Raw genomic sequence first — 14,197 nt, forward strand, 5'->3', positions numbered from 1 at the left:
CCTTGTGGCAGCTAGACTGCTGAAGCAGCATCCCAAATTCACTTCTTAAAATACCCCAAAATCCACATTCTTCCACAACTGGAACAAAAGAGAGAGAGAAAGGGGGAATGATCAGATGGGCAATGTTTTATTGCTATATTTACAATGTTAAAGAAATTTGGAAGCCTACCACTGTCTCTAGCATCATAATAAAATAAATCCTAAATATCTATGTTATAATGTTTGCTTTTGGTTTCCTTATCACATGGTGGGTATGTGATAGGGGAATGTGGGTTTGCAGGAGGGAATGGGAAGGGGGGTGGGTGGATGTGGGGGGATGCTAGTCAGTGTGTGGGTAGCTACGGGGTTTCTGGGTGTGGGGGCTGCTTAGGAGGACCGGGTCCCCTTCATGAATGCTGCTTGCCCCCAGTGGCTGGCGGGGCATAGCAGCACTGGCATTGGCAGGAGCATGGCAGCAGTGTTAAACAGGGAACTCCCACAGATGTTGCTGGTGCTGTTGGCAGCAGGGGGAGGGGTGGCAAGTGCCAACCAGGGGTCGCCGACCACCCACAGATGCTACCGACAGTGACAGCACAATGGCCAGTGGTGATCGCTGACTGCCTGCAGACGCCGCTAGCAGTGGGGGGGGAGGGGGTGGCAAGCAGCGACGGCCCACAGGCACCTTTTCTGAGGTGGTGCAATGTTACACTCAGGGGGTGTATGTGCACCCCCTACATGTTGCCAATGGTCTCCTGCCCCCTACAGGGCAGAGCCCCTCCCAGCACATGGACTACCCTTCCTGCAGGGTCCCAGGCCCCCCCAGGAGCTACAGCTGCCCTCCAGCCCCCTGCTCATTCCCCTGCCTTTCTCAGCCTCTGAAGGCTGGAGATGAGCAAGAGAACAAGCAGGAGGCTACTTCCAGTCCACTTCCAGGTTCACCACTGAGCACACAGGGCCCTGCACTCCTGTGGGGCGCTCCATCCACCTCAGCATCACAGTGTTCATGGGCCTTGCCTGGTACCTCAAGGTATGTAGAAAAAACATTTAAAGCTGTGTCTATGGCCAAATCACTGATTCTCTGAATCGGCATTGAAACTTCAGATTTGGATTTGGCTGAATCGAATCAGGGACAGTGATCCGAATCAATGAATTGAATCACTGTCCCCATTTGAGCCAAATCAGAATTGAATTGGGCCTGTTTGCATGCCCTTAGTACTAGCTACCACCACAACAGGTTCCCAAACAACACAGTTGATTTTCTAAAAGTCAAATTTAAATTAGCCATGGAAAAGTCCAGAAGAATGGTCTCGTTCATCCACAAGTTATTAAGCTTAGGAAAGGGTGCTTGGTGAAACTCTGGCATATATAAGCAAGGAGTCACAGTATATTTTCATATTTTATTTTCTACCTTTAAAGTTTAAAAACATATATTATGAAACTTAACCAATGAACAGATGTACTGTTTGAAGCCCTCCAAAGAGGAAGGGTGCAGATGTTCATGGCTGAAAAAGAACTTCAAAAATGCCTAAAGTGCTTCATTTTTAAATGCTTCCTGAACTGTCTACACACTCTAGTAGTCTTCTGGCATCCCACAATGTTCTGCTCCCTCCTCTCTGTTCCCCCATAGAGAGGTATGGAGGAATGGGGCAGATGGCCAGTACTTGGCTATCCTTGGCAACCTCCAGAGGCCTAGAGGCATAGAGTGATTCCTGTTCTCCAGTCTCCTGATGTAAGAGTGCTGCTGCTACTTGCCTTTTTGGCCATTTTGAAGCATGATGAGAGCTAGGGGAAGAGCTCATTTCTGCATGGTGCTGAAACTCAAGAGTTTGAAGAACTCCAGTATTTGGAGTGCTTTAAATGTATGTCTGTCCCTTCCCTCACTGTTCTACTCTTCAATTATTTTGCAGGGGAAAAATATCAAATTGGGAGAAACCCAAGAAAAGAAAATGCAGTATCTAAATTACCCTAACAATTACCATCCTTTAATTCTTTCTTATAGTGAACAAATACGAAGGTATAGATTGTGGTTGACCTTTTGTTAAAGTTCTCTTGTGAGGAGAGAGCATTATACCTCTTGTCCAGTTCTTGCCGTTTCAGACTGTGCATTCTTCTGCAAGTAGGGCATCCTCTTGTGCTCTGGCTATTTCAGAGTCACTGTGGGGAGTAGGATCTATAGCCTTATTCCTTTTCACATATTCATTATGATACAACTTCTAACTGACTTTGCAATCTAGATAACTTTTTTTTTAATATACCCTTTTTGAGGGGGTTGTGTGCGATTGGAGAGGTTCTTTTAGATTTGTATGCAATATATAGAGAATACCTTCATGGAAAAAGAGGCCTACACATACTTTTTAAAATTAAAACCCCGAGTATGGGGAATAATTACTTAATTTGGTAAAATGGTTACAGTGCATTTACTACTAGTGTATCTTACATTGGCAGATAAGAAAAATGCATCATCAAATGTCACAAGAATTTTTCTGTCTCTTCTGCACTTCTACAAAAATATCTTTTCCAAAAATGTGATTTGCAAAACATTTTATTGTCATGTTTAATAAAAATAAATTTTTCTTTATCATTAGGTAGCATCTTGCATTTTTTAAAATGCATAGAGAGAATGATCTCATAGAAATTTGATTTTTTTTTGCTATTAAAGTGCACTGATAAGTATGATTGCAGACTTCTAGTGTTCACATAACTATGAGTTCTTGCAGTAGCTGTTCACTAAGTTATTTCACATTTGTTCTTGAACTATGTTTCCCTAAAGCAGTATTTAATTACTTCTAGTTCTGTTCTGAAACAAATAAATGGATAGTCCTGCTTCAGTGGAAATAATTATTTTGGCCCTTCATAATGTATGTAAAGAGTCACTATGAATGAGGTATCTTGTTTTATCAGCTCTTGTTTGCATCATAAATATGTTCAGAAACAAGCAAAAACTTTTTGTTACTTCTAGATATCAACTTGTGGAAACGAAATAAAATGGTGAACGAGTTAGTTCAGGAAACCAAAACAATTAAAATACTGGCAAGAAGACATAAGTAATACTTTTTAATGGACAAATTAACAAGCTGTTGATAATTGCCCTTTGCTTTATCATAGAAGTCAATGGGAGTTTGCCATTCACTGGACTAGGCTAGGATTTCATTTATATTTTGTTTTCCACTGGGAAACATCCTTGATATTCCTCCTGTGAGATTTCTTTTAACAAAAATATTTATTAAATATTTATATATATATATATATATTTAATATTGTTCCATGTTGATTATCACTGCAATAGAAAACATATCCATAGAAAAGCAATTTCATTAATTCATAGTTTAATATTGTTCTTTAAAAGATATACCTGTAGTGCATCCCTAGATTTCTACAGAGATTCAGAGATTAAATATATTGTAAAAAACAGCCTATTTCGTTAGTAGTATTTGGCAAACATGCTACCACAGAAATTCCCATTTACAAAAAGACTAATTAAAGAACAAGAAGGTAAATACATTTAATTAGAGAAAGAGAGCTAAAATGTAGTTCTCTTTTATATTTTTAACTACAACTCTCCATAGTCAGATGCCTTTTCTGCATCCATGTAAACTCCTGGTGTTTGAAATGAATGTCCTATTGTCGATTGTTATATGTAAGTTCTGGAAGATCAAGCCATATTTTTTCTTTGTTGATTTTTAAGATAAAGATTACTGTCCTTCATACCAAAACAGCTTATTAGTGCTTATCCAAATTGGTGAATCATCTTGGTGTTTCAAGTAGGCAGTCACTTGTATCTATAACTGATAGTGGATTATCATTTTGGATTCCATTAATCAAAAGTAACTTTTTGCTTCAGGCAAGTTAAAAAAAATGTTGTGTGTGTGTGTGTGTGTGTGTATACACACACTTTAGCTAAATGTCATTAGGCCTAGGGCTTCTTTTGGTCTAAGAACTGTCATCACTTTTCACATTCTAATGTAATAGCTGACTATTCAGTAACATTTAGTGGTTCATTTTCTTCAGCGTTACCTGGGAATTCTAGCATTTAACAAATGTCCTAGTGATATGCTAATGCTTATTCAGTATAAATAATCTCAGTGTCACTCCAGTCAGCCAAATGACATTGTTCATGTACCTGATGTGTGCACACAAGAGGGTCATACGATACAATAGTAAGCTTTTGACACTTTGGGCCTGTTTCTTTGTCTTTATTTCAAAACTTACTTAAATTGTTTGACAAACAGAATCCCTTGGTCTGTAGCTGACTTGCTGTGTTTTCATATTTGACTGAGGTCTGACCGTTGTACTGTAGCTAATATTTATAGAAAGATTCATGTATTTTGGCAACTTCCATTTTTTGTCAAGCACCTTGAGGAATCCCTAGGTGCTGAGTACTGTGGAATTCCGAGGTGCTGAGTACTGAGGTTTGCACTGAAGCTAGGTGGGCTGGCTGCTCAGTATCTCAAGAATCAGCCACCCAGTGGGTACATCTACATGTGTGCTTTACTGCAGCACTGACTAATTGGCTCCACAGTAAAGTGTCCCTGTCTACAGAAGCACTGGTATTAGGGGGCAGTAAATTAATTAACTCCAACTTAAGATATTACTGTCAGGGACACTACTATTTTACGGCAGAGTCATTTACTGCACAGAATGCATCTGTGGACGGTGACCGGGATCACAGGAGTTTGAGCCAGGATGGACCAGCTCTGGTAGGAGGCTCACACGGCTTCACAATTTTGGCACACTCATGCCCCAGTCAGCCTGTCTGCCACCTGACAGTGCCACCTGGAGCCTGGGACTGACCCTCCATGAGCTTGGTGTCAGCCCAGGGCTGCTCTGCCCCAGCTCAAACTGTAGCAGTCCCTGGTGCACATGTAAATGCTGTGACTAGGAGCAGTTTTCTCCAGCATGAGTTTATCATGTTGCCTTAATGACATGTGTAGATGCATCCAATTAGTTTGAAGTGGGGAAGAAAAAATTAGGTATGCAAACCCAATGGAAATTTCAGTATGTAGGTCTTCACCCATTTATGTATAGAAGTTCAAGATCCAAAAGTAATAACAGATAGAAAAATACAACATTTCCCAGTGAATCAAAAGGCCGATGTTGGATTGACTTACTTCACTTAATTGTCCTACCACATCTACCTAGAACCAGAACATATATAGATTATATAGTAGTTGCGGCTGAAGCTAGTGTCTGCATTCTGATCTGATCATGTGCTATTCAAGACTGTGTTAAATTTAACACACAAAGTAGAAAAAATATATATACATTTGTGGGGGGAACTATTGTTGATGACAGTTTTCAGTTGGGTATGTTAAATAAACATTATTCTGAAATGGTAATTAAGATGACTTAAGAAATATTGTGTAGGTGTTAAGGAATTAGTACACACATAATCATTCATGTTACTTACCTGATCCATAGAACAAGTAAAACTGTTTGTAATGAAACCTGCATGACCTTAAGTATGCATGTGTTACTCAACAGGTAAGGCTCTGCTCTGTTGTTTAAATAGTATTTTCTTATTTAAAAGTGTTTTTATTCTCTTATTTTTTCTTCTTTCCTACCATCTTTGATGATGAAGGATACTCAGAAACCCTTTTTGCAACCTCCCCTGTCTTGCATACTGTCCGTCCAACATTCTATAAGGGTATTGTGATCCTCTTTATCATTATAAATACAGTAGACACCATTGAAACGCAAAATCTCATACAGGGCCCGCAGTGAGGCATTTACAGAGCCTATGAAATAACACATGGAGGCAAGTAAAATTTGTCCCTACATTAACAATGCCTCTTTTCCTCCATTGTCCGATACTGAGAAACCTTAAGAATGTTCTTCACATTTCAGCTATCTGCATTGTACCTCAAGAGATGTAGATGATAATATTTTCTAGAGCTTTGGCAATTTGGTATTATAAAGTATTTGGCAATCTTAGCAATATAGGGTGTGCATGATAGAACTCAGAGATATAGTTCTACTTCCTATTTAAGAGTGTAGTAACTGCTTAGCATTCAGTGACCATACATGCTAATGCAGTAATGCAGTCACTAGTTCAGTAATGGAAACAATGATAAAGCATCCTTTCCATATATATGAGCCAAATTAGCATAGTTATTTCTGAAATAACATTTGATTATGTGCATATAGTCCCAATTTCAACTTTTGCTTTGTTTTTCTGTTGTGTATTCAGTGCGACCAGTTTATCCAAGGATCAGAAATGTTTCTGCAGCTGCTGCTGAGACCTATGCCAATATCAGTTGGGAGTATGAGGGACCAGATCATATGAACTTTTATGTTGAATATGGTGTAGCAGGCAGTAAGAAGCCATTTCATTGAATTATTCTGAGTGCTGAGAAAAAATTGTAAAAATTTCAGTAACTGAGCATGATCCTATACTAATCTAGCTTTATTAATGATAGTTTTAAAATAGCTAGAAAATTTTTCTTAGTTTGCTCTAGCAGATTGAGTCATTGTAATTCAAATAATTTTATTATAACAAAAGCCACTGCTCTTCAGGTTACTTGATGCCTAGTTTAAAAATCAGCCTTTGTTCCGTTGTATTATTTTATCAACTGTTGTCAACAAGAGCTCCTAAAACCCTTAATTGCCTAAAACCCTCAATTATGCAGTGATTAGAATATGGCTTAAAAACTAATGTGACATATCTATTAAATTATGTCCTGGGAAAATTACATCAGTAGAGCCTAATTCAATAAAAAGAGTGAAAAAGAAGCAAACAATAGATCCTCTTTTTAATATTATACCTTAAAATAGAAACAGCAAAATTATGTTTTTGAAACAAGCTGATATCTATACTCACTTTTGCATGTAGTAAAAACAAAAATAAAGCTCTAACATCAACACTTTGTACTTCTATATTAAGATGCAAATGATGAATTAGTAAAGTGGAGATAATTCTCACCTTTCACAACACCTTTTTATATGGTGGGCACTAGAGACAGTATAATTGTCAGTCTGCAGATTAAAAGGATAACATTTCCTCTTCATTTTGCTCATGGTATAAGTTGAGTTATTGTTAGGAAAATGTCCCGCATGGGAAAATATATTCAAAACAACCAGGATATATTTTGATTAGATTCTGAAGTAGATTTTTTCTCAAAAAAAGTAAATATTAATGCAGAGTGTAGCAGCATAATCAAATTAAGTAAATAAACTTTTTCTACCTATAGTCTATAATTGCAAACACGGTACTGTTTCTTTATAAAATAGATGCAAAACAATATTATATAGTGCAATGGAACAAAAGTATAAACTAGTTGTCATTATTCAGGCAGTTTTTCTTCATGTTGCATGCAGTATAGTATTTGCAATCATTATTTATCTAAAACTATATTACCTTTAGAAACAGCAGTCATTTTCTTCTACAAATCCAAAATGTAGAAAGTATTCTGTCTGTAAACTTGGAGTAACAGATAGTAAATTAAAATATTCCAATTTGTTGTTTCCCTAAAATTTTTATAGGCAAAGAAGATTGGAAAAAAGACATTGTAAATGGTTCTCGGAGCTTCTTTGTGTTAAAGGGTTTAACACCAGGAACAGCATATAAAGTCCGGGTTGGTGCTGAGGGTCTGTCTGAGTTTATGAGTTCAGAGGATGTATTTGAGACAGGTCCAGGTGAGGCATGCCATACCAGTTCTGTCTCACATTAAGAATTGTGATATGCCAGGTTCTGAAATATTAAATTGCTACTAGTGGGGATACGTTATAGCTAAAACATATTGATCATATCTTTTTCTAGACTAATGCTAAGAATTCTCCCACACATGCCAGCTTATCTACTGTGCAGAGTATGAATGTTTTCACCCTTTAGTTTACTTTGTTTCTGTGCCATTTATTTTGTGAGCTAAATGCTCACTATTCATTCTTAATCTGTGCACTGTGCATTTCGGATTAAATATTTTGTTTGTTTCTAGTGGGTTTTTAATTGAAGTAGAATGTATGATGTAGTAATTCAATAACATAGTGTGCTGTAAATACAGCAGAGTACATATTTTTTTTTAAACGAAGTGGATATCGGCAGCTTGGTTACCAAAATCTTAAACATTTGAGGTATCAGAAGTTTAGGTTTCTGATTTACATTAAGAATCCATAAAATGTATGGATAATATGTGCCAATGGAGTGAATGATTGTTAGGACATTTCTAGGTATAAATTCATCTTTTTCATGAAACATTGACATTTTTCTGGAGTTTTTAAACATAACCTATACATTACCATATTTAGAAAAACAATTGGTCTCTTAAATTTTCCATACATATTTTTTCAAAGTAAATAATAGCCAGATTTCAGTACAAGAAAATGTGTAGCATTTACATCTTCACAAGAAAATGAGTGATGCCTGTTTACTTAACTCAGAAAAAAGGGCTTTATTAGAAGCATTTTGATGTCATAATGAATACAGTGCTGCCTTCACAACATGTTCTTGATAAAAGCCTTGTTTTGTATGTATTTGCTAGCCACTTCTGCCCATTCCAAGCACTGTAGCCTGCAGATACTTGTTCTGTCAATGTCACTTTGGTCTCACCTGCTATCCAAACGTTATGATTTAAGGAACTAGATTTGCAATATATACAGTTGTTTGAGCAATACAAAATAATGATAAACAGAAAATAATTAAAATGATAGTTTGACAACTTTCTGAAATCATAATGTTTTTGTTTCATTCCATGTGTATAGTACGTTGGTGGTCATTGTGTTATAATGTTGCTATAGGAAAGCTTTAAAAAGTAATTCCCAGCTAACATTTACAGACTCAAAATAGGATTTTATTAGTCACCTTAAGCCAGGGAAGGCTGGTGATGTCAGAAAACAGGCATGCAACTATGTATTGAATGCCAATAGCCTACAGGACATGGAGAAGGAAAGTTATACTGCAACTCATTGAAAGCAAGATGGTCAAAACTTTCCCAGAAAATACCCAGCCTAACAATAAAATGTCAATAGATCAAATAGTTAAGATGCTTACTGTGTGCCCTTGATTAGGTCAAGTGCATTGACTCCGTTTGTTTAGCCTTCCAAGGCTTGAAATATTGTGGAGACAATGGACCAAGGAAAGCTTTGGTTCACAGCCTTGCTTTCAATTGCCTCATCGCTTCATTCGTACAACAGAATCATTGCAAAAAGAGTTCTATATCACTTTGTGAAATCTGTGTCAGTTTTTGAATTCCAGACCAGTGTTGGTGAATATTGAAGATATACAGTGGGATAGAAAACCAAAACACCCATTTAGAATATGTTGTTATCATGGAAGGAAAACCCAAGATAATGAGGCCTTTGCTATACAATGAATATTTGTTCTAGCAAGCATTCCTATAGAGCATCTTTATATAATATATGATTTTATCTTCTTGAGTATGCCTAGTATAGTGGATTACATTGACTTTCATGTATTAGCAGCTTCTGTGTTCACCAGGAATAAATATTTTTGCCTGAAGCAGATACTATATCTAAAATAAATAGTGCCCATTTTTAAAGTAATACTGGGCTTTAGAAACCCCTTCCTATCGGATATTCTGTATTTCAAAGAATACAAGAAGCTGTCTAAGTAAGTTTTCATCTTTACTCTGTCATCTCCCTTGCATGTGTCTATGCATGATTGTTTTGTTTCAGACTCTCTACTTCTCACACTGGAATGTTCAATGTGTCTGTGCACCTTGCTACAATATTGGTTAAAAATGTTAATACCTCATTATATATGCATGTTTGCAAAAACAATATCACTCTAATCTTAACCCCAAAATTCTTTGGTTGACTTATGATACCGAAAGTTTACCTTTCTCTTTAAAATAGAATAGATGGGGCTTGTTTTATGTTTATATGTATTAGAAACCTATAAGGCATTAAACAGCTTCCAAAAAATCAGAATACAGAAGTCCTACAAAAGCCTGTGAGGACTGCAAAATTCAGTGCCATACAACACAAACCAAATTACACACCAAATCACATTCTTGCCCGGTAAAAGCACCAGAAGAGAATGTAGATTCAAAATCACCCCAGTATTTCCAGATGGAATGAGCAGCAGGGCATGTATCCAGCCTTCATAGTTACTTGTGAGTTAGCAATGAAGATCCTTAGGTATGCAGAGCATCACTGTGCCAGAACACAGTGCACCAGCTCTGTACACTCTAGTTTCTGAATGGAAAGCAGTATGGCTGAGGGTGGGCTGGGCTGCTAACCCAAGAAATTATTTTTACTGACAGTCTGCACATTTTTACTGATGGAGAAAGTTGTTCACTGGCATGTTTTTACTTTCAGTAAAAAGTAAAAATTCTTGGGTTGGCAACCCCACATGACTGCAGCCACAGGGGTCCCCTACTCACACCATGCCCTGCCACCCCCTACTGCACCCCGCATCATGCTGCCCCTGTGTGGCCCCTGCTGTCCCCACTACCCTTTTGTTGGCACAGACCCTTCCCCATTGCCTCTCCCTTTCCTGGCCTGCAGCTCATCCCTAGCTGCACTGTTCCCTCCTTTGATGCAAGGCTACTGGAGACAGGAGATGAGCATAGAGCCAGTGGCTAGACCTTGTTAGAGAGGGGGAGAGGTCTAGCAGGCTCCACTGAGCTGCAAAGCTCTGACAAAAGCTCCGTGCATGCCAGGTTACCTTGCTCCCCCTCTAACAGCAGCTGGCACTGCTCTGCTCAGTCTCTTTCAGTGCAGCTCTAGCTTTTTTCTTGGGGTGAAGGTTAAAACTGTGGTAGCTCCCTGTTTTTATGGAGGGCAAGACGTTTTTACAGATTTTTATAGAAAGGTGTTTTTAGGGTGTCTTTTTTATGGGGTGTCCATCCATAAATTTGCAGATAGTTAGCAACCCTAGGGTAAGGAGTTCTCTTTTGAGAGGATCTGGCTTAGTATATCTTAGCACAGTGCTGCCTGAGCCTGCACATTGACTCAGGAATTTCAGTGTCACCTTCTACCCCCTGCTGCCAGACATCTGGTGGAGCTGCACCAGCAGCTACCACTACACACCTGGTCTCAGGATTTATTTTAAAGTAAGAGAATGGCAGAGTGATAATTTCTATGATGCCTTGGCTCTGCTTCCTAAGAATAGTTGCATATTCCCCATCTCCTGCTTTTGGAGGAGTCACACCAATAAAGCCCCTTTCACAGAAGAAGAGAAGAGAGAATTATGCCATTGGGACCTCACAGAAGCAGAAAGAAGGGAGAGTCATGTGGGAATTTTGAGACATAACCTGGCCCTAATCTACTAAAAGAGCCTCTGAGGTGCCACTGATTTCAATAGAAATCCTGGGTAATCCACCTCATTGTAAACGTTTTATATTATCTCATGAGATGAGGCAGAAGAATAATTGAGGTGCAAGAATTTAATTCTAATTGAAAATTCCCTAAGATTTCAGCATGGGTGGGAACCTTCTGTATGAACATCTCCTACTCCTGCCAGCAGGACAGCAGGAAGTAGAGAATGGGAGGAAGCAAGAGGCTGAAACCAGATTAATTCACATCTTCCTTTTTCCCTCAGTAGATTTTCCTCCTTTTGGGGACCTCATTCCTTAATGGAAGCCCTCAAGAGTTGCTTGTTGTAACATCAATCTTAAGTGTCCACATGGTAGAATAGGTCATAAACTTCACTGAGCTCACCAGCCTAGATGAATAGGAAATTGGACCTGCCACTACCCTTCAGTAAACTTCTTGATGTCTTCTCTGTTATTTTCTGTGAGTCCTGAACATCACCTTCTAGCTTGTAGGGTAGTCAGAGATAAAACCAAGGAAGAGCTCACCCAATCATGAACCATTCAGTCTTTTGAAAGTTAAATGCAAAAGCATCACAGTCAAAATACATTATATGCTAAGGTTTGGGCTGGAAAAGAAGAGAATGCCTAATAAAACTTTATATGGGGCTCCAATGCTGACTAGTTTAAATTGAATCTGTGGACCTGAAAACCTGATTGTTCCTTTGTTTCATGCCACCTGGTTCACATTAACTGATGAGGATTTCCTTTTTAATTTTTTTTTAGAATACAATTTAAATGTTGGTATAAGTTGTAATAGGCAATTGCATTTTATCAGATGGTCTTGGGAAGGTGGTAGCGGACATGTGTAAGCTATGCATATGTTTCACAACTAACCACAGTGCGGTAACTTCAAATGTTATTCAGAAGTAAGCTTTAAATATATGATCTTGGAAACATACCACTTTTAAATGCTGAAAATATCAACATGCAATATTACTACCCTAGCTGTCATTATTGCTAACTAACATTCGCTGTTACTGCATTAATAAAATATATGATTATATGTTATTAATGTAAATAATAACAAAATATGCAATTAAATACAGCAGTGAATCTAATTTTTTTTTAAATTTATTCTCTAGCCATGGCGAGCCGGCAAGTTGACATTGCTACACAAGGATGGTTTATTGGTCTAATGTGTGCAGTTGCTCTTCTTATCTTGATTTTGCTGATTGTTTGCTTCATAAGGAGGAACAAAGGCGGCAAATACCCTGGTAGGATATGCTTCATTGTCAATTAAAATAACTCCAGTAGTTTAATTGGTAATGCTTAAAACCCAGATTTCAGTTTTGGAAGATAAAGTAAATCGCTAGTAGTTTAATTTTAATTTTAACTGTATGCAAGGTTAGATTAAGGTTACATATAGACGCTATGTTTCTACTAGGAAAATTGCTGCTCTCCCAGTAGAAATTGACAGCGTACAGGTGTTCATTCAGTTTCTCACAAGGAAATATGCCTTTTTACAAGAAATATCTTGACCTCTGGAAGATCATAGGAAAGTAGGGCTGGAATGAACCTCACGAGGTCTTCTAGTCCAGCCCCTTGCTCAAGGTAGGAGCATCTCGCTAAAATATCCCAGCTATCTCACGAAACCATCTGTCCAAGCTGCTTTTGAAAATTTCCAAGAATGGAGATTCTACAATTTCTCTTAATCTCCAACCTCAACCTGAATTTCATCTGCTTCAGCTTGACTCCATTGCTCTTTGTCCTGTCCCCTACAGCCAGAGAAAAACCTATCTCCATCCTGTCTATAATCGCCCTTTAGGTATATGAAGACTTATCAAAATCCCCCCTCCCTCCCCCCCCCCAGTCTTCACTTCTACAGACTGAATAACCATAGCTCTTTCAGCCCTTTATCGTAAGTCATGCTTCCCAGGTCTCTAATAATTTTTGTCACACTATTGGACTCACTCCAATCTGTCCATATTTTTTAAGTGTGAGCCCCAAACCTTGACACAGTACTCTAGAGGAGGCCTCATCAGTGCTGAATAGAGTCAATTCTCTTGATTTGCAAAATACATACTTGTTCAAACAACCCAATATAAACTTTCTTTTTTGCAACAAGGGCACACGGTTGGCTTATATTCAGTTTATGGTCCACTGTAATCCCCAGAAAACTGCAGTATAAGTAGTCACTCCATAGTCTGTAGTTGTGCATGCAGTTATTCAATCTCAAGTGCAGGATTTGCACTTGTACTTGTTGAATTTTGTTTGATTGATTGCAGACCGTATCTTCAGTCTGTTTAGGTCATTCTGGATCCAGCTCAACAATTCCACCCAACTTGGTATCATACACAAATTTGCTAAATGTGCACTCAATCCCATCATGCAAAATATTAATGGAGACATTAAACGATACCAGACCCAGGAACAGGTCCCTAAGGAACCCCACTTGTTCCCCCTCCCAGCGACACATTGAGCCATCTCTGACTGCTCATTGAACACAGTGGTGTAACCAGTTGTGTGCACCTTACACTACTTCCATCTAGTCTGTATTTCAAAAGCTTGTTAATGAGGATGTTATGAGAGACAGTGCTGAAAGTCTTGCTAAAGTCAAGGTATATCACATCCATTGCTCTCCCCCCTCCATAGAGCATGTCACCTTATCACAGAAGGAAATCAAGTTGTTCAGGCATGACTTGCTCTTGGGGAATCCATGCTTGCTTTTCCTGATCATCTTTTTCTCCTCTAGGTACTTCATAGTAGATTCCTCAAGGACCTGTCTCATGATCTTTCCAGGTGTCCAGGTCAGGCTGTCTGAGCTGTGATTTCTTGCACCCTTCTTTTTCCCTTTCTTAAAGATGGGCACTAGATTTATTTTTTTCCAGACATCCAGGAACTTGCCTGAACTCTGAGTTCTTAAAGAGCCAGTTGCTCTGAAATTACCTCAGCTAAATCCTTCAGTAATTTATAGTTTCATAGTTTCTAGGGTCGGAAGGGACCTGAAC

The 14,197-nt window shown here is 38.4% G+C and overlaps 1 protein-coding gene across 12 annotated transcripts in view; it reads left to right on the forward strand.

The window, feature by feature from the left end:
- NRCAM (neuronal cell adhesion molecule) overlaps positions 1-14,197 on the forward strand; it is a 204,782-nt gene that overhangs the window by 169,666 nt on the left and 20,919 nt on the right. For 6 of the 12 annotated variants that reach the window (XR_002096795.1, XR_002096796.1, XM_019514573.1 and 3 more), the window contains 4 exons: positions 5,558-5,623; positions 6,167-6,292; positions 7,459-7,611; positions 12,332-12,463. Coding sequence is in view for 10 of the 12 variants with exons in the window: in XM_019514573.1 (XP_019370118.1) it covers positions 5,558-5,623; positions 6,167-6,292; positions 7,459-7,611; positions 12,332-12,463 (477 nt within the window). In the remaining 2 variants the exon portion in view is untranslated. The remainder of the gene's footprint in view (positions 1-5,557; positions 5,624-6,166; positions 6,293-7,458; positions 7,612-12,331; positions 12,464-14,197) is intronic. The other 6 variants (XM_019514577.1, XM_019514579.1, XM_019514582.1 and 3 more) reach the window with 2 other exon arrangements.

The sequence above is a fragment of the Gavialis gangeticus genome, unplaced genomic scaffold (genome assembly GCF_001723915.1).
Source record: "Gavialis gangeticus isolate Ggan-Ray unplaced genomic scaffold, GavGan_comp1, whole genome shotgun sequence".
Taxonomy (NCBI): Eukaryota; Metazoa; Chordata; order Crocodylia; family Gavialidae; genus Gavialis; species Gavialis gangeticus.